At 41.6% G+C, this 20000-nt stretch overlaps 4 protein-coding genes across 4 annotated transcripts in view; 3 read left to right on the top strand and 1 right to left on the bottom strand.

Moving 5' to 3' along the window:
* Window positions 1-9052, bottom strand: part of LOC134006094 (zinc finger protein 271-like) — a 100395-nt gene extending 91343 nt beyond the window's left edge. The window contains exons 1-3 of the mRNA XM_062445161.1: window positions 8694-9052; window positions 6443-7594; window positions 4489-4508 (exon numbers count right to left, since the gene is read on the bottom strand). Coding sequence (XP_062301145.1) covers window positions 4489-4508; window positions 6443-7594; window positions 8694-9041 — 1520 coding nt within the window. The 5' untranslated portion in view covers window positions 9042-9052. The remainder of the gene's footprint in view (window positions 1-4488; window positions 4509-6442; window positions 7595-8693) is intronic.
* The window catches only part of znhit1 (zinc finger, HIT-type containing 1), a 98645-nt gene that overhangs the window by 3665 nt on the left and 74980 nt on the right, over window positions 1-20000 (top strand). The window lies entirely within an intron of this gene.
* Window positions 51-5953, top strand: LOC134006118 (uncharacterized). Its single transcript, XM_062445203.1, has 11 exons — window positions 51-189; window positions 969-1128; window positions 1248-1433; window positions 1567-1662; window positions 1782-1946; window positions 2092-2190; window positions 2310-2474; window positions 2620-2718; window positions 2838-3071; window positions 3541-3665; window positions 4422-5953. Exons 2-11 carry the CDS (start codon window positions 978-980, stop codon window positions 4473-4475), a joined length of 1374 nt encoding a protein of 457 aa, XP_062301187.1. The 5' UTR covers window positions 51-189; window positions 969-977; the 3' UTR covers window positions 4476-5953.
* LOC134006088 (serrate RNA effector molecule homolog) overlaps window positions 13100-20000 on the top strand; it is a 15154-nt gene continuing 8253 nt past the window's right edge. Inside the window, 10 exon segments of the mRNA XM_062445152.1 lie at window positions 13100-13202; window positions 14805-14927; window positions 15679-15789; window positions 15869-16033; window positions 16285-16345; window positions 16602-16899; window positions 16977-17269; window positions 18960-19094; window positions 19188-19323; window positions 19469-19632. Of these exon segments, the coding sequence (XP_062301136.1) occupies window positions 14809-14927; window positions 15679-15789; window positions 15869-16033; window positions 16285-16345; window positions 16602-16899; window positions 16977-17269; window positions 18960-19094; window positions 19188-19323; window positions 19469-19632 (1482 nt within the window). The 5' untranslated portion in view covers window positions 13100-13202; window positions 14805-14808.

Consider the following 20000-nt stretch of genomic DNA (forward strand, 5'->3'; position numbering starts at 1 on the left):
GTGTCAGGGGACAGACTTTGTCCCGGCTGCAGGAAGTCCCCGTCGTCCTGCTGACGCTGCGTCGCCGAGCTGCCGCTTCACTGGTGTCAGTGAGTCTGTACTGGGAGTACTGGGAGGACTAGGAGAACCGGGAGTACTGGGAGGACAGCGCTGGTCGGTCGGTTCACCTGTAGCTCTCAGCTGATCCAGGTAATCTGATCTGTGAGGTGAAATAAACTGGAACAATTTCTGAGATCATCTGTAAACTTTTGTGTCAAAACCAAAAATCTAATAATAAATGTTTAGTTTCACTTTCAGCTAAAACATTTAACCTTCGTGTCGTCCTCCCGGGTCAAATTGACCCTGTCTGTTTTGACTGTTCCTTCTTTCCTCCCTCCCTCCTTCTTTCCTTCCTTCCTTCCTTCCTTCCTTCCTTCCTTCCTTCCTTCCTTCCTTCCTTCCTTCTCTCTTTCCTCCTTCTCTCTTTCTTTCCTCCCCCTACCTTCCTCCCTTCCTTCTTTCCTCTGTCCTTCTTTCCTTCCTTCCTATTTTCTTTTATCCCTCCCTCCCTCCCTTCCTTCTTTCCTCCGTCCTTCATTCCTTCCGTTCCTACCTCCTTTCCTTCTTTCCTTTCCTCCCTTCCTTCCTCCCTCCTGTCCTCCCTTCCCTCCTTCCTTCCTCCCTCATTTCCTTTCTTTCCTTCTTCCTCCCTTCCCTTGTTCCTTCCTTCCTCCCTTCCTCCCTTCCTTCCTTCTTCTTCCCTTCCTTCCTTGACTTGAGGACAACAGGAGGGTTAATTTAATAAGATTCATTCAAACGTCTCCTCAGAACATCTCCAGAGTTCCTGAGTGTGTTTGTAGTAGTTTTGTGTCTTTATGCTGAATATGTTCAGAAGGTCAGAGTCCTGATCTGCAGGTTGAAATGATGCGTTCAGGAACACATCACACTGTCAGGATGTTAGAGTAACAGATAAATTTCTCCCACTGCAGGCGTTCACCATGGAGTCTTCATCACCTTCATCATCACCTTCGTCACCACCATCATCCTCAGTAACAGCTACCTCAGTGTCCTCATCATCATCATCTACTCCTCATCCTCGTCCCTTTTTTTCTCTGAGGAGTCCAGAACTGGTAGCTGAGTTTCTACAAGGTGAAAATCTTCCTCCTCCGTCTCCTCTCATACAGGGTCTATTGACTAAATATGATGATAAAGAGACTGAAATCAGACCTGAAACCATCAGAGACTCATTTTTATCTTTTTGTTTTCAGAGCGTCAGAACAAATTTCGGTCTCGAAATGACTCCAGTGAATCCAGCATCACCTCCTCTGTGACCTCCTCCTCCTCTGTGATCTCCTCCTCCCCTCTGCCATCCCCCTTCTCTCCCACTCCATCTTCCTCACCTTTGAGCTCCTCATCCTCCACCTCTCCTCCTGCCTGTGGTGACAGCAAACCAGGTAAGATACTGTGTACAGTGTGTACTACATACTAACTGTGTAGTGTGTACTACATACTAACTGTGTACAGTGTGTACTACATACTAACTATACAGTGTGTACTACATACTAACTACTACACCTTCATCCTCAGTAACAGCTACCTCAGTGTCCTCTTCATCATCTACTCCTCTTCCTCGTCCCTTTTTTTCTCTGAGGAGTCCAGAACTGGTAGCTGAGTTTTTACAAGGTGAAAATCTTCCTCCTCCGTCTCCTCTCATACAGGGTCTATTGACTAAATATGATGATAAAGAGACTGAAATCAGACCTGAAACCATCAGAGACTCATTTTTATCTTTTTGTTTTCAGAGCGTCAGAACAAATTTCAGTCTCGAATTGACTCCAGCATCACTTCCTCCTCCCCTGTGATCTCCTCCTCCCCTCTGCCATCCCCATTCTCTCCCACTCCATCTTCCTCACCTTTGAGCTCCTCATCCTCCACCTCTCCTCCTGCCTGTGGTGACAGCAAACCAAGTAAGATACTATGTACAGTGTGTACTACATACTAACTGTGTAGTGTGTACTACATACTAACTGTGTAGTGTGTACTACATACTAACTGTGTACAGTGTGTACTACATACTAACTACTACACCTTCATCACCACCTTCATCCTCAGTAACAGCTACCTCAGTGTCCTCATCATCATCATCTACTCCTCTTCCTCGTCCCTTTTTTTCTCTGAGGAGTCCAGAACTGGTAGCTGAGTTTTTACAAGGTGAAAATCTTCCTCCTCCGTCTCCTCTCATACAGGGTCTATTGACTAAATATGATGATAAAGAGACTGAAATCAGACCTGAAACCATCAGAGACTCATTTTTATCTTTTTGTTTTCAGAGCGTCAGAACAAATTTCAGTCTCGAATTGACTCCAGCATCACTTCCTCCTCCCCTGTGATCTCCTCCTCCCCTCTGCCATCCCCATTCTCTCCCACTCCATCTTCCTCACCTTTGAGCTCCTCATCCTCCACCTCTCCTCCTGCCTGTGGTGACAGCAAACCAAGTAAGATACTATGTACAGTGTGTACTACATACTAACTGTGTAGTGTGTACTACATACTAACTGTGTAGTGTGTACTACATACTAACTGTGTACAGTGTGTACTACATACTAACTACTACACCTTCATCACCACCTTCATCCTCAGTAACAGCTACCTCAGTGTCCTCATCATCATCATCTACTCCTCTTCCTCGTCCCTTTTTTTCTCTGAGGAGTCCAGAACTGGTAGCTGAGTTCCTACAAGGTGAAAATCTTCCTCCTCCGTCTCCTCTGATACAGGGTCTATTGACTAAATATGATGATAAAGAGACTGAAATCAGACCTGAAACCATCAGAGACTCATTTTTATCTTTTTGTTTTCAGAGCGTCAGAACATATTTCGGTCTCGAAATGACTCCAGTGAATCCAGCATCACCTCCTCTTCCTCCTCTGTGACCTCCTCCTCCTCCTCCCCTGTCACCACCTCCTCCTCTGTGACCTCCTCCCCTGTGATCTCCTCCTCCCCTCTGCCATCCCCCTTCTCTCCCACTCCATCTTCATCACCTTTGAGCTCCTCATCCTCCACCTCTCCTCCTGCCTGTGGTGACAGCAAACCAAGTAAGATACTGTGTACAGTGTGTACTACATACTAACTATACAGTGTAAGATAAGATAAGGACATTTACGTCATTGCAGCAGCAAAGTGGACAATAAAAATATATAACAAAATATATAAAACAATAACCTTCATACTAACTGTGTGCTGTGTTTACTACAAACATAGTTTCATGATTTATCTCAAAATCAAATTTCTGGTCCATAAATGTATTTATTATTCATACATATAATAGATACTTCATCCGTCAATGAATGGGTGATTCATCATTGATGAAGCTTCAGAGAGCAGAGAGTTGCAGTATGTAAGTGTTCATCAGTGGGTGAATGTTCTTAGTTCTTTGTGGACTCTGTGAGGCTGATAAATGTCGTCGGCATTTAAAGGGTTAACACGTCAGATCAGCTGCAGGTTTGGAGGATTAGTCGCATGTTTGAAGCTGTGATTTATTTCTTTATTTCTCTTTGTGTTCAGTCAGACTGTCACTGTCGAGCCCTGAGCTCATTACAGAGCTGAAGCAGCCGAGGAGCCGCTCCCTCCGTCACGTCTCCACCCACAACGGACTGACCACCGTCTTCTCTGGACGAGGACGAAGACAGGTGAGCAGAGACGGAGACATCAGTCAGGTTTCTATCCACAGCGGCTGTGTAAAGATCAGCAGATAAACTCATTTAGGCCTCAGACAACAGAAAACTCTTATTTACAATATTTAGAGGTTTTTTTACGGCGGGGAGCTCCGGACCTCTGCAATGAGGCCAACGCAGAAGTGACTTAAAACTGCATTCTATCAAAAGGCCACCAGGGGGCGACCGTTTTGGTGTCAAAAGGACTTCCGTCTCTATACAAGTCAATGGAGAATTCACCAACTTCTCACTTGATTTCTAACCTCAGTAAACGTTTTCAATATGTGTTTATGGTCTCAATCGCTAGTTTAAAGCCTTCTTCAATGCAGTATGATGTTCATTTGGGACATTTTGGCCTCCCTGATTTTATATGTGACGATAAAGCAGGGTATGCATTAGGGCGTGGCTACGTGGTGATTGACAGGTTGATTGGTTCACAGGTTCAGGAGGGCGCCTCATGCTCCTCCTGATGCCCATATAAGTAGAATCCCTGTTTTTATTTTACCCAGCATGCACCTGAAATTTTCAAGATGGCGCTGCTCAGATCCGATACTATTGGCCTCCGAGCAACAGTCCACAAACCAATGGGTGACGTCACGGATGTTACGTCCAATTCTCATATACAGTCTATGGTTTTTTTTATTTCGTCGTTTGTTTCATGTGTAAATTAAAAACAGGAAACACGCTTAAAGACAGGATGATGTTAACCTTTAATCTTCTTCTTCTCCTCAGTCCACTGGTGCCACGCCCTCCACACGATCAGCCAATCAGAAGACCTCACCCTGACTTTATCAGCTACTGGACTCTGCTGCTCTGTAACTAATCATTTCCATTTGATAACAGAATATAACTGACAGAAAGAAAGTTTAACATCGTCTAACATCTGTCCGAATTAAGCCCCGCCCCTTTTATTCACTGCTTTGGTTCTCACGCTGCAAAACAAACAGTTTACAGTAACATTAGCTTACCATCATACAATTCATAATAATAATAGATTTAATGATTGATGAGGAAACAAAAGCAACTTCTCATTTCAAGTTAACGATTTCTACTTTTTGAAATGAGCTAACTGACGATCACAAGTTAACCAGAAGCTTCGTCTCCAGCAGAGTTTTTAATGTTTTCTGGTGACTCGTTTTAAAGGCTGCTCTCCTGATGTGAAGCTTTAATCATTAGTTCATATCATGTGTGTGTGTTTTCTGGTTTGTATTGATCTGTTTTATGTTTTTTTTAATGTTATGGTAACATTTATGTCTAACACTGTATACGGTCTCTTACAAATATAATAAATAAAGCTAACAGGTTAAAAGTCGTGGGTCTACATAATCTGATGAATCACTAGTTGGTCATTTTTCAATTCTCTGATTCAGCTTCTTAAAAGTGAAATGTTCTGGTTTCTTCCTCTGTGACAGTGAACTGAATCTGAAACTGAATCTTTGGGACACAGTGATTGACATTTTTCACCATTTTCTGACATTTTATTTCATGGACCAAACAAAGATTAATCAGTAATGAACACATAGTCTGAAGTCAGTGTGAGGTGTTCATAAACAAGGTGCCAAAAAATGAAAAAACAATAAAGGGTACAGTGGTTTTTATCATAAAAGAAGAAGGACAAAACAATAAATAACATACTGTGACCTTTCAGTGTTACAAACTACAACTACGATAAGTAAGACGTAAGTCAGCAACAATCATTCAAAGCAATTCTTAAACATTAACAGAAAACCCAAAATACTTTGTCATTGTTTGTTTATGAATATCCATATGAAAATAAATGGTTGAATGAATAAATGGATGTTTGTATCTCAGCTCCTGTTTTTAACTGGTTTAAGTCTCAGTGCTGCTTGGTAGCTGCTCATCTTCCTCTGATCATATTACGTGGGGAGCCACAATGCTCTGTTCTGTACTTTACTTAGAGCTGTCCTGGATGGTTTCATTAACGTCTCTGGTAGCAGTGATATGGGGAGGGTCATAAAAATGGGTGAACAGTGTGATGAACACATTTGTCAGGGATTTAGGTGGAGTTCATTTCAAATTACATTTTTTAAACCGTACATTTGAGACCCTTATTAGCCCCTATTGGAGGCAGTAGATCTGCTGTTTGTTGTTGCTGTAATTCTTTTTTGTTTGAAAGCACCTTTAGACGGCAGTTTTCCAACCTAATTGCAGGTTTTACTCTTAACATTTTTATATTCAGCCTATAAACAGGCCAGAAATAGTTATTTATATGAGAATACAGTTTTGTTCTTAAGCTTTATGTGCTTATTATTGGTTCATAACAGTGTTCGATTCCCTAAGATAAAGTCAAAGTTGTGCAAACTTTTTGGAAAAAACCCCCCTGCTAATTATAGTAAGCTAACATCCGTGTTAACATGCTGGCTACTGATGTTTAGGTCATTTAAAAAGGGACATAATGCATTTAACTTCTAAGGCATATACACATTATTTCACAGTGACATTTTATTAAAATTAAACATGAAATTCAAAAGTGAAAAATTAAAATTTCAGGCTAGTGGTTAACTTCGAGTCCCAGGGTGCATTTCTTGAAGAATCAGCCAATCACTGAGCTAAAGACTCATGCAAACATACTGATTCTTAAGTTACTGTTCCCAACTTTCAGTTTGTAGAAAAGCTCAGCATAGAACACTGCTATTAAGGCATGTAGAGGAGGACTCTGACTGGCCTCTGAAACATGTTCAACACAATACTGAATGACTGCGTTGGTGGTTTTTTAGAGAATTCCTGTGAGCAAAAGCTTTTCCACATTGTTCACAGCAGTAAGGTTTCTCTCCCGTGTGGACGCGTTGGTGTATTTTTAGATTACTGTCTGTAATGAAAGCTTTCCCACACTGGTCACACCAATACGGTTTCTCTCCAGTGTGGATACGTTTGTGGATTTGTAGATTACCTGCTTGCATGAAACTTTTCCCACACTGGTCACAGCTGTACGGCTTCTCTCCTGTATGAATGCGATGATGTTTTTTCAGATTACTGTCTGAGGTGAAGGTTTTGTCACATTGATTGCAGCTGTATGGTTTTTCTCCTGTGTGAGTGCGCTCATGGATTTTTAGGCTGCTGTCTGTAGTGAAACCTTTCCCACAGTAGTCACAGCTATAAGGTTTCTCTCCTGTATGAATGCGTTGATGTTTTTTCAGATCGCTGCTTGCAGTGAAAGATCTCCCACACTGATCACACCTGAATGGTTTCTCCCCAGTGTGAATGCGTTGGTGGCTTTTTAAATTGCTGTCTTGAGGGAAAGCTTTCCCACATTGATCACATTTAAATGGATTCTCTGCTGTGTGAATGCGAGTGTGTCTCTTTAGGCTACACAGCAATGTAAAGGATTTACCACACTGGTCACAGCTGTATGGTCTCTCCCCTGTGTGAAGGCGTTTGTGTAATTTTAGAGCTCTTTCATCACTGAAAGCTTTCTCACATTGGTCACACCTAAATGGTTTCTCTCCAGTGTGAACACGCTTGTGCTTTTTAAGACTACACAGTAATGAAAAAGATTTCCCACACTGATCACAGCTGTAAGGTTTCTCTCCAGTGTGAGTGCGTTGGTGGACTTGTAGAGTACTGCTTGTGGTAAAAGCTTTTCCACACCAGTCACAGCTGTACGGCTTCTCTCCAGTATGAATGCGTTTGTGAATTTGAAGACTACCAAGAAGACTGAAAGCTTTCCCACAGTGGTCACAACTGTACGGTTTCTCTCCAGTGTGAATGCGTTGGTGGATTTTTAGACTACTGTCTACAGTGAACGTTTTCCCACATTGATCACAGATGTGAAGTTTCTTTCCTGTGTGGACTTTCTGATGAATATTTAAAAATGTTGATGTGGTGAAGACTTTGTCACAGGACTGACAGTGGTGATGTTTGAGGCCCTTTGTTCCATTTTGTTCCTACAGCAACAGAAAAACACACAGAAAGAGACAGTGAGATGACTTGTTGACACCTGGTATTAACATTCGTCTCCAGTGACCACTTCTCATTTCCCTGCTCTACATGCCAATAAACATTTCTGTTTTGCAAAGACCAAATCTGTTGTTGTATTAAACCAGCAAACTGTGTTCAACGTGTTTGATAACATCAAGCAAGCCTCTAGTTAGTCAGTTTGTGATACATTTTAAAATCTTAAAAATACTATACTGCAGTACAGTTTGAGGTACTTGTACTTTACTGTAGTACAGTTTGAGGTACTTGTACTTTACTGTAGTACAGTTTGAGGTACTTGTACTTTACTGTAGTATTTCCATGTGATGCTACTTTCTACATCTCAGAGGGAAATATTGTACTTTCTACTCCACTACATTTATTTAACAGCTTTAGTTACTTTTCAGATGCAGATTTGACACAATGGATAATATAACAAGCTTTTAAAATACAACACAATGTTAAAGATGAAACCAAAAAGCAGTGTGTAGTCGGCTCACATTTCAGATGTCTATGAGTTGTTAACAGCTCCACCAAATAGTACTTCTACTGCAATACTTTAACTACATCATGTGGCTGCAAGGTCATTGGTGGCTGTCAGAGCTGCATCTGGCCCAGGAACCCCATGGTCTCCCCCAGGAGGAGATGATGAGCTTTGCTGGGGAGAAGGGTGTCTGGGTTTCACTGTTCAGCCTGAAGCCACCACGACCCGGCCCCGGATAAGAGGCAGAAGACGGATGGATGGATTTAACCAAATCATGCTCATAATACTTATGTACATTTACTGCAGTAGGATTTTATATACAGAACATTGTTATATTGGTACTTTTACTGGGTTGAGTTTTCAATCAACAATCTGTCTGTCAGACGACTGATTGGATCTCAGATCAGAAACTTTTGTAGTTTTTACAGCAGAATAACTCAACGAACACAAAGCTTGGAAGTGTTTTAGTTTCCTTTTTTTTCAGACTTTCTCTCCAACAACAGAACAAACAGATGATACACAAACTCTAGATGTCTTTAGTCTGGTTATGAAGCCGGTTTCATCCTGAAGTCCTGAACACTGACCTGTGTATCGGTGGTAGCAGAGGCTGAGTCTGATTCTTCTCTTTTAATAACGGGGTTGTTGGTGTGGTGCTCTGGGTTCTGGTTCTGGTCCTGGTCTGTGAAGTCCAGCAGGTCTCCTCTCTGACTGATGGACTGTTCTTCTTCTTCTTCTTTTTCCTGTTTTATGTCGATTGTCGACCAGCATGGAGGTGAATTACTGCCACCTACTGCAGAGTCTTCTATCCCCTTAAACACACAAACACAAGAACACAGAAATAAATAAAAACTATATTTCACTGAACAGTAAATTCTTTTGTTCAGTTTCTTTCCAATAACAGAATAACTTCTCTGACCTGATGACAAATACATGATTCACCCTCAGTTCTTCACTCCAAGCTTCCCTCTTTTCCTCTCTAATGATTCTCATTGCTCTGATTGTGTTTGACAGTGTTCATATAATCCTGACATGTTTGCATATGAAGCGTTTTCTTCAGTCCTACCCTCGGCCCCGTTCAGATGTTCTCCTCTTTGCAGCTCCTTGTAACTAACCTCACTGTTCCACTTAGAGGTGTCGTCCTGAGTTTGCTGGATCTCATCTGTGCTGCTGCTCTTCAATCATGTTTCTTTTCATTATTCCTTCAGCTTCAGATTTACTGAGTGAAATGTTTCAGAGTTCTGCTAACACATCCAGTTTCTTGGTCCTGTATCCCTCTGTGAGCTGCTATCCACACAAATGTTATCAGAATATTCATATAGCTCATTAACTGTATCCTGCCTGCTGTGAGCTGTAAATGACTGCAGAGACATTAATAAAGAACATGAATCTGTACACAGAAGAGCCTTTTTAATGTGTAACTCATCTATCCACTGTGATGCTGCTGTAACTGCATCATCTCCACTGAACTGACAAATGATCTGATGTTCTTCTTTAACAGAAACCTGTAAAGCTGCTCTACTAAAAGCAAAACCTGTGCTACCAGTGTTCAGACCCTTAGATCCATCTGTATATACTGAGACTGATTATGTACTTTTACTGTAGGACTTTTACACTGTTGTATTGGAACTTCTTTCAGCATTGTAGTAATGTTAAAACATTGACTACATGCTGCCTGTTAACAGCAGTGAAGCTGTCTTTAGTCTGGTTATGAAGCTGGTTTCATCCTGAATTCCTGAACACTGACCTGTGTATCGGTGGTAGCAGAGGGTGAGTCTGATTCTTCTCTTTTAATAACGGGGTTGTTGGTGTGGTGCTCTGGGTTCTGGTTCTGGTTCTGGTCCTGGTCTGTGAAGTCCAGCAGGTCTCCTCTCTGACTGATGGACTGTTCTTCTTCTTCTTCTTTTTCCTGTTTTATGACGACTGTCAACCAGCATGGAGGTGAATTACTGCCACCTACTGCAGAGTCTTCTATCCCCTTAAACACACAAACACAAGAACACATAAATAAATAAAAACAATATTTCACTGAACAGTAAACAACAAAACATTGGTAACAGGTGATGGTGTTTCTTTTTTTTTCATTCAGATTTCTCGACTTTGACAGAATTGTAAAAAACAACTTTGTACCTTTTAGGAATGTCAATAATCAATAATCAGTTATTGTCTGAAACAACAGACAGATGTGTTTTTAACATTGTCTTAATGCACCTTTTGCTGTTGAGACGCAAATAATTTTAAGCACTTTCTTTAATTGATAGTCAGCTGTGTTCCTGAGACACAAACACACAGAATCCAGGACAAAGACATTATGACATTAAACTGTTTATTATGTAGGAAAAGTTGATTTCAAGTCATTTAAGTACTTTTCATGCAGGACTTTTACTTTTATTGGAGTATTTTTACATTACTGTATTAATACTTCTTCCACCACTGATGCATATAATCATTATTTAAATGTATTTTAAAGTAGAATAATCATGTTGTTCCACAATAATAAGACCATATACTGTGAAACTGGACTCTGCAGTGTAATAATGTAACTATAATAAATATTATTACATTAATGTTCTGACATCATGTTGTTATAAATACATTTATTAACTTTTACAGCAGAAACATGACGTCATATGACTGGATGTTAGATTAGAAACTAAATGAACAAATGCAGAAAGTCAACCAGGAAGATAAAAGAGTCTCAGAACTGCTGATCCATTGATCTATTGATCTATTGATCTATTGATCTATTGATCTATTGATCTATTGATCTATTGATCCATTGATCGTGTTATTAGTTTAATGATTAGTTATTACAGATTAATCAGTGTTCCTCCTCCGCGGCTCTGAGTCCTGAACACTGACCTGTGCATCTGTAGAGGAGCAGGAAGAGTCTGCTTCTCTTTTAATAACAGGACTATCAGTGGACTGCTCCGAGTCCCGGTCCTCCTGCTCCGGGTCCCGGTCCTCCCGGTCCTCCTGCATGCTGGTCTTCATGTGGTCTGCTGGATCCTGCAGGTCTCTGACTGACCGGATGTTTCTGTTCTACTTTAAATATCACTTCCGTGTTAACGTGATGTCACAGTGACCCGCTGGAGTCTGGTTCCTACACCGCCCACTAAGGTTCAGACTCAACATATTAATGTAGATTATAATGATTATTATACACAGAGAGTAAAGTTATGTTTGAGTTTATGCGTTTATCATAACCAGCTGACTGAGATCAATGACGTATATGGTCAATGACGTCATACAACCCACTGTCAATTGGTGTAACCAGTATATTTTCATACCATTTTTATTTATTTACTTTTTTACTCTTTATTTATATTATTTTATTATGAAACCGTTTTATTTGTCTATTTACACTTCCTTCTTTAATAGTGTATTTATGAACTGGAATGTTCTGTTTGTTCTGTCCAACAAAGAATAAAGACAACAACAAACAAAACAGTACAACATAATTTGTCACAAATTATTTGGAAAACTGGTTGGTTTTAGGAAATGTCCTGCTCAATGTTGACAAAATTCTTTAAAATTTAAATGTAGAAATACTCAATTTTCATTTGATGTTTTAAAATTAAGTAATTATTTTTTATAAATACACAAATATGTAATATGTATCATTCTTTTGTGGTTACACCATTTGACATTTTCAGGAGCATTCAGTCTTACTTTTGGTAAAAAATGGTGCAAATGTCATTTCAAATTACATAAAACCAACAAAAATACTAAATGTACATTTTAACAAACCTGATGCTGCTTTTAAATCTAATTTTTAAGATATTTTTGAATTGATCATCTTACCAACACTTATTTATTACTGACCCTCCTACAGAAGTATCCCAGAATGTATTTAACGACAACTGATTTTAAAGCAAAGTAAAGCTGTTTAATTGTCGCTGAGAGACTGTTCGTGTTAATGTGTAACGACATTCCCAATATGTGATCAGTCGGTTTGTGAACTCCATTTTAGCCTAAAGTTGGGTATTTTGATTGTTGCCCTCTTGGATTTTAGGAGCCAGAAGTGATGAGTAGATATAGTATTAAAACTGGTTGTAACTCCAGTGGATGGTGGAGTCCACACTACAATACTAATGACATCAACAGTGAATGAGAGAAACACTGACAGCCAATCAGAATCCTTCCTATAAACCAAACAGCAGCCTGACAGCCAATCAGAATCCTTCCTATAAACCAACCTGCAGCCTGACAGCCAATCAGAATCCTTCCTATAAACCAACCAGCAGCCTGACAGCCAATCAGAATCCTTCCTATAAACCAAACAGCAGCCTGATATTTACAGTAAAACTTTAAAACCTGTAAATATCATCTTAATTATGACTTTATTTATTATATGTGTTTATTGTAATGCAGCTTTGCTCCTCTCTCACGAGGCTCCATTTAAAAGGGAAATAAACAGACTTTCTAACCGTATCAGATTTATTACCAAGAAGCTTTATTACAACAATAAATACTCTACAAACACACATTAACTTACTGTTTGTGCTGTTTATATTTATAATGTTCTCAGTGTGGATCTAATCTCTAGACTCAGTAACGGTGCTAACGGTCACTAACGGTCCTGATCGCTCGGTAACAGCCTGTACCGGTAGTTAACTGTAGATTAACGGCAGGTACCGGTAGAATAGATTAACATCTTGTACCAGTAGGTAACGGTTATTAACGGTAGGTACCGGTAACTAACCCTCCGGGCCGCTAGGTACCGGTAGATTAACATTTTGTACCGGTAGGTAACGGTTATTAATGGTAGGTACCGGTAACCTCCGGGCCGCTAGGTACCGGTAAGTTAACAGCTGGTACCGGCAGTTAACGGTAGGTAACGGCCGGTAACAGTACCGGCTGGAGCCCTCCGGACCGCTAGGTGCCGGTACCGCTAGTTAACGGTAGTTAACGGTAACTAACCCTCCGGGCCGGTAGAGGCCGTTTGTCTGTTAAACTGATCCTTGAACGGAAGTAACGCTAACCCGGAAGTGTTTGTTCTGCGTGATGTTGGACTGACGGCGGGATAATTGTGTTGTTGCGCTAACAGCTAACAGATTAGCTTCATTTCTCCGGTTAAAGCTTCGGGACTGCAGGTAAAACACATCAGACTGTCTGTTTGACGGTAAAACACGAAGCCGACCCGAACAGAACCGAATAGAAGCCTCAGACTGCGCCTGCGCTGACCCTCTGTGCTAGCTGCTGATGCTAACAGTTAGCCGCTGTTAGCTCCGGGCAGCTAACTGTTAGCATTAGCTGCTAACTTTAATGTTTGTTTCTTTACTTTATTCTGTAACTGAGTTCAAAGGATTTAAATTTATACGGTTGATTTAAATGAGCTGAAGGAGCTAAAGCTAACAGGCTAACTGGCTACTTTAATGTTAGAGACGTTATTTAATAATTAATCTCTTTCTTTTCTTTCTTCTCTAGACTCAAAGATATTCAGTCTTTTGTGTAAATTAATATATAAACTAGTAAATATTTACGTTTAAAAAGCTGAAATCAGATCATTTTAGTGTTTTTTGGTCTGTTATTCTTTAATAAATGCTTCCAAACATGTAAAGATGATCAGATGAACTTTCTGTTGTTTTTATCTTTACTTTGATTCATGCAGATTAATAATTAAACACAGCTCAGACTAAACCTTTAATTTAACTACTTCAGTATATTTATATTAATATAGCTGCAAGAAGGGCTTTATAAAACATATAGATTGTTAGATAAATGATGTAATAATCTGATTTTTCTCATTTCACAAAGAACAAGCAACAATTTAAAGAAAAGGAATAAAAAAAATGACGAGACTAAAGCTTCAAAGAGAAAGTAAAGATGATTAAAATGTTTAGAAAAATTAAATATAAATAAGTAAAATAAGATAAAGGGTTAAAGGTAAAAGTTACAGTTAAAGAAAACTAGGTCAAAATAGATTTAAAAGTAAAATGAAATTAAAGAAGGGAAGATAAAACTTATAGAGTGATAATAATAGTAATAAAATAATGTAAAATAAAGTAGAAACAAATCAGTGCTTCATGTTGTCAGACGTTCAGTTTGAGCTGCGTGTTTGTAAAATGATTTTTGTGAGAATTAAGTTATAAAAAATGCAGAAAGTTTATTTTAATGTTTAAAAATGAGCAAAGATGAAAGTTTAGTTATTATTTATTATTATTACTACACAGGTTTAAAAATAAAGATATTCTAAACTAACTAACTTTAAACTAAACCTCATTAATAAAAAAACCTCTTCAGTCATTAATAAATAAGTAATTTAATGTTTAATGAAGTTTTTAGGAGTTTATTCTTCATATTTTACACAGTTTGTACAGTTGAGTAAAATTGAGATAAAGTATGAAATATTAATATTTTAATTTACTCTGAGTCACTTTGAGAAAAGTCATGATTTCAATGTTTTTGAATATAAAGAACATTTTACAACTTGTAAATAAATGTGTATCAGCCGAATAAAACCTGAAGGAAAAAAGAGGAAATATTTGTAGGAAATGTGTCCAGAACTCAGTTTGTACACATAAATGTTTTAATTGAGTAAAACTGAGAAAAGTCCTAAACTGTCTAAAATAAAGTAGTTTAATGAGCATTTAAATGTTAGTGGGTTAGATTAGAGCTGAATGTGATGCAGGAAGCAGCTGCTCTAATATGTGTTAAACTATAATGAAACTGCTTCCTGTCCGTCTGTGTTTTAGTCCAATGGGAGACAGCGATGACGAGTTCGACAGGAGGAGGCGGGACAAGTTCAGGAGAGAGAGGAGCGACATGGAGCGGTCGAGAGAGCGAGAGGAGAGGAGGAGGGACGACTGGCCCGACAGGTACCAACACTCCCAGTACAAGCTCCCAGTAACCTACCAGTCACCTACCAACACTCCCAGTATAAGCTCCCAGTAACCTACCAATACTCCGAGTATAAGCTCCCAGTAACCTACCAACACTCATAGTATAAGCTCCCAGTAACCTACCAGTAACCCACCACTAACCTTCCAGTAACCTACCAACACTCCCAGTATAAGCTCCCAGTAACCTACCAATACTCCGAGTATAAGCTCCCAGTAACCTACCAACACTCCCAGTATAAGCTCCCAGTAACCTACCAACACTCCCAGTACAAGCTCCCAGTAACCTACCAACACTCCTAGTATAAGCTCCCAGTAACCTACCAACACTCCTAGTATAAGCTCCCAGTAACCCACCAGTAACCCACCAGTAACCTACCAGTAACCCACCAGTAACCTACCAACACTCCCAGTATAAGCTCCCAGTAACCTACCAACACTCCCAGTACAAGCTCCCAGTAACCTACCAACAGCTCCCAGTATAAGCTCCTAGTTAAAATTGAATTTAACCCACTACAACAGCAACATCCTGCTTTTATATTATTAGATCTCATAATATAAAATATATAAATACAACATGTGATGCAGAATGTTACTGAAGTGACATCATTGTTTTTACACATTAATAATTATTTCTTTTCTCTTTTTCTTTTTAATTAACTCATAACTGCGTAATTACAACAGTTTTATTTGTCATGTGTAGTTAAAACCAGTAACCGTGTGTTTTCAGGGACTGGGAGCGCGGCAGAGAGAGGAGGAGGGATTACGACCGCGGCCGCAGAGAGAGGTTTTCTCCTCCTCGACACATTAGCCCGCAGCACAAACGCATGAGACGAGACTGGTGAGGACTCAACCTTTTTATATCACAGCTTATACACACAGCTCAGTGTCGCTCTGCCGCTAACGCCTGAACTTCACAGGGACGACCACCGGGGGGAGCCGTACCGCTACGACCTTCCCTACGGAGGAGGGGGAGGAGGTGGAGGAGGAGGAGGGGGGCCGTTCCCAGGAGCGGGGCCTCAAGGATGGCACCCTGACCTGCCTCATATGCACCCTCATCATGGTGGGCACCCGCTGCAGGGAAGGTCAGTGCATCCGTCAGCTGGAACAGTTAGGAGATGAAACGGGAATATTTTTGGGATAATCTGGACAATTTGACGTTAAATCTTTTTCAATATTTTGAGGGGGGAAGTTGTTTCTGTCTTTAAACCCTTTTTGTCTGATCAACAGTCTAAATCACTGATATGTTGAGTTCAGTCTGAATGTTCTTATTCATGTTTGTTTGTCTGATTACAATCAAAAGTCTAAATGTATTAAAGTCATATTTGTGTCTCAGGTTGGGGATGGTGGATCCAGATCTGCCTCCTCCTGGTCCTCCAACCATGAGGAGCTTTAAGGTCAGTGAATCACTCAGAGTCACGAAGAGCTGCAGCCTTCAGTCTGTTAATCAGCTCATTATGTCTGTGTGTTAATAAAGTTAAATGTTCTCAGTGTTAAAGTTAATAAAGTTAAATGTTCTCTGTGTTAAAGCTAATAAAGTTAAATGTTCTCAGTGTGTTAAAGCTAATAAAGTTAAATGTTCTCTGTGTTAAAGTTAATAAAGTTAAATGTTCTCAGTGTTAAAGTTAATAAAGTTCTCTGTGTTGCGTTCAGGAGTTCCTGTTGAACATGGAGGACAGCGTTGATGAGACTGAGTCGGTGAAACGTTACAATCAGTACAAACTGGACTTCAGGCGGCAGCAGCTTCAGGACTTCTTCCTGCAGCACAAAGACCAGGAGTGGTTCCGCTCTAAATATCATCCTGATGACATCACGGCGAGGAAGACGGAGTCGCTGTCCGCCCTGAAGACCCGCCTCAGCGTCTTCCTCTTCCTGCTGGACAACAGCTGGCTGGACAACATGTCTCTGGACATGGAGCACGCTCCCGCCATCATCAAGCTGCTGGACGCAGGTAAACAAACAGCAGGAAGTGAGCGGGCAGCAGGGGGTTCTGGGTAATGTAGTCCTCACACTTTGATGTCTCTGCAGCTGTGATAAAGATGGAGGGAGGCACAGACCTGGACCTGCAGGTGCTGGAGGTGCCGAGCGCTTCTGCTGCTGCGAGCGGCGGGGAGACGAGCGGAGCAGCAGCAGGAGGCGCAGGACCAGGAGGAGCAGCAGGAGGAGGCGCAGGACCAGGAGGAGCAGCAGCAGGAGGAGAGAAGAGTCAGAGCGAGCCCAGCGGAGGAAACGTCAACACTCAGAGCGTCGCTGAGACGAGCAGCAGCAGGATGGACGAGACGAGCAGCGGAGAGACGGAGGAGACGAAAGAGACGGAGAAGGTGAGAACACAACGATTCACTCAGCTCACGAGACGAAACTTTAACTGTTCTTAACAACTTCAATGATGACCCCCCCCCCCCATACAGATAGAGAGGTAGACACTGTGAGTCTGGTTCTGAGGTTTGTTCCCGTTAAAATTGAGTGCTGCTCATGTGTGAATGTTGGGTCTCTTAACTTGAGTTAAACTTGAAGAGTTCGGTTTAGACCTGCTCTGTGTAGCTTGTTGTGATTTGGTGCTATATAAATATAGATAGATAGATAGATAGATAGATAGATAGATAGATAGATAAATAGATAGATAGATAGATAGATAGATAGATAGATAGATAGATAGATAGATAGATAGATAGATAGATAGATAGATAGATAGATAGATAGGTAGGTAGGTAGGTAGGTAGGTTGATAGATAGCGGAAGGCTTTCAGTGTAGGTCAACCAGCAGGTAGAAGCTGTTAGCTCACTAACAACAACAACAAGGTTACTGATCCACACAGTGATGTTAGGAAAAGAAGACGTGACGTGTAAATGAGCGGTAATGTTGCGGGGCCGTTGTGTCTCCATAGCAGGAACCTCTCCCAGAACTTTTACGGGTTCCGTACTCCATTCGGCCCCGAAAAGTTCCTGTTCGGGGCTTGAGGTTGACTCTGTGCTGATTGACTCAAAGCGGGATGTGCCGTCAAAATAAGCAGCAGAAGAAGAACAGTAGTAGAAAGCGTCTACACCACCGTCATGAACACACAAACCAGAACGAGGCATCCAGCTCGGCTCCTCCATGTTTACCTCGAGTCGCCTCGGTGACGACACGGTCAGAGTCCGATGGGTCCTATCAGGTCCTATCAGGTCCTATCAGGTCCTATCAGGTCCTATCAGGTCCTATCAGGTCCTATCAGGTCCTGCTCTGCTGTGGAAACACAACAGCTGAGAGGACGTTTCTGTAAAGGTCCCGCCTCCTAAATTTTACCAGGAACTTCCTGAACCCCTGGAAACGGGGCTCATACGGCTCATATCTTATGGCGCTTTTCCACTACACCGTTCCAGCACGACTCGCCTCGGTTCTTTTTGCGTTTCCACCAGGGATAGTACCTGGTACCTGGTCCTTTTTTAGTACCTGCTCTGGTTCCAAGCGAGCCAAGCCGGTACAAAAATGTGACGTCGACACACTGCTGGCCGCTGATTGGTAGTTGTCGCTGGAAGCGTCATGAGCCGTCCCACACAAGAATCAAACCCGGCATTTTTAAATACCGGCAGCAGCGTTACCATAGTTACAGCCATACGGCTCAATTTTCTTGCTTTGTGTGAGACAGAAAGCCTCATACAGCAGCAAGTACACCATCGCCTCCATGTCCTCCATTGTTTATGTGTTTGTGTCGCGTATAAAACAAAGTCACGGCAGTTTCGCGGAGCCGTTGCTATGACGACCCCGCCCACGTTGAGTAGGTACTTTTATGTAATGGAAAAGGAACCGTGCCGAGTCGAAGCGAGTCGTGCTGGAACTGTGTAGTGGAAAAGTGCCATAAGTCCGCCACAGATGCAGCAGCTGGATACTATTTAGAAAGACAGCTTCTCACCTGGATGAGAACATGAGTCACATTTTAACATCAGATCTCTTCACAGTCGTCTCTGAGTTTCTATCACTGTGAACAAGGAGGATCAAATGTTTCATGTCTTGTTTCTTCTTCTTCTTCTTCAGGCCAGCGAGGAAGAAACCAAACAGAACGGAGAGAATGAGAAAGACGAGGGGGAGGAGGACGAGGAGGAGGAGGAGGGGGAGGAGGAAGAGGAGAAGAAAGATGAAGAGGAGGAGGAGAAGAAGACGACAAAGAAAGTGAGTAAATGATGAAGATATTTGTAACTCCAGATGTTGATGCCGGTGTTAACTCCCCCTTCATCCTCTTCCTCCTCTTCTTCCTCTTCTCAGGGCAGGAAGAGGAAACGCAGCGTGTCAGCTGACAGCGGCGAGGGCAGCGCCTCCGACTCTGACTCCTCCCACTCTGAGGGAGAGGAGAAGGAGGAAGAGGAGGAGAAGGAGGAAGAGGAGGAGGACGGAGAGGAGGGTACGACGGACAAACGTTATCAGTCAGATCAACACAGTGAGGATAAAGAAGAAAAACCTTCATATTTATATTCTTTACTTCTTCTCATCGTTTCTGATGTGTGTGTTTCTAATTATGTGTGTGTGTGTGTGTGTGTGTCTGTTAGAGCGGCGTAAAGAGCGAGGGAAGGAGAGAGTGAAGGAAAGAGGGAAGGAGAGAGAGAAGGAGAGAGAGAAGGAGGTTCCAGTGAAGCCCCGCCCCCTCCACCTGACCACCTCACTGTTCATAAGAAGCATCCCACCTGAGGTTTCTAAAGAGGAGATCACTGCTGTAAACACACACACACACACACACACACACACACACACACACACACACACACACACACACACACACACACACACACACACACACACACACACACTCTCTCTTTCTCTCTCACACACACACACACACACACACACACACTCACACTCTCTCACACACACACACACACACACACACACACACACACACACACACACACACACACACACACACACACACACACACACACACACACACACACACTCTAACACACACACTCACTCACACACTCTCTCTCTCTCTCCTCTCTCTCTCTCTAACACACACACTCACCTACACACACACACACTCACCTACACACACACACACACACACACTCTCTCTCACACACA

The sequence above is a fragment of the Scomber scombrus genome, chromosome 23, assembly GCF_963691925.1.
Source record: "Scomber scombrus chromosome 23, fScoSco1.1, whole genome shotgun sequence".
NCBI lineage: Eukaryota > Metazoa > Chordata > Actinopteri > Scombriformes > Scombridae > Scomber > Scomber scombrus.

Coding starts and splice junctions, on each gene's coding strand:
- LOC134006118 (XM_062445203.1), top strand. CDS start 978: ATGGAGTCTTCATCACCTTCATCATCACCTTCGTCACCACCATCATCC. Junction 1,434..1,566: donor CTGTGGTGACAGCAAACCAG/GTAAGATACTGT, acceptor CTTCATCCTCAG/TAACAGCTACCTCAGTGTCC. Junction 1,663..1,781: donor GGTAGCTGAGTTTTTACAAG/GTGAAAATCTTC, acceptor TTTTGTTTTCAG/AGCGTCAGAACAAATTTCAG.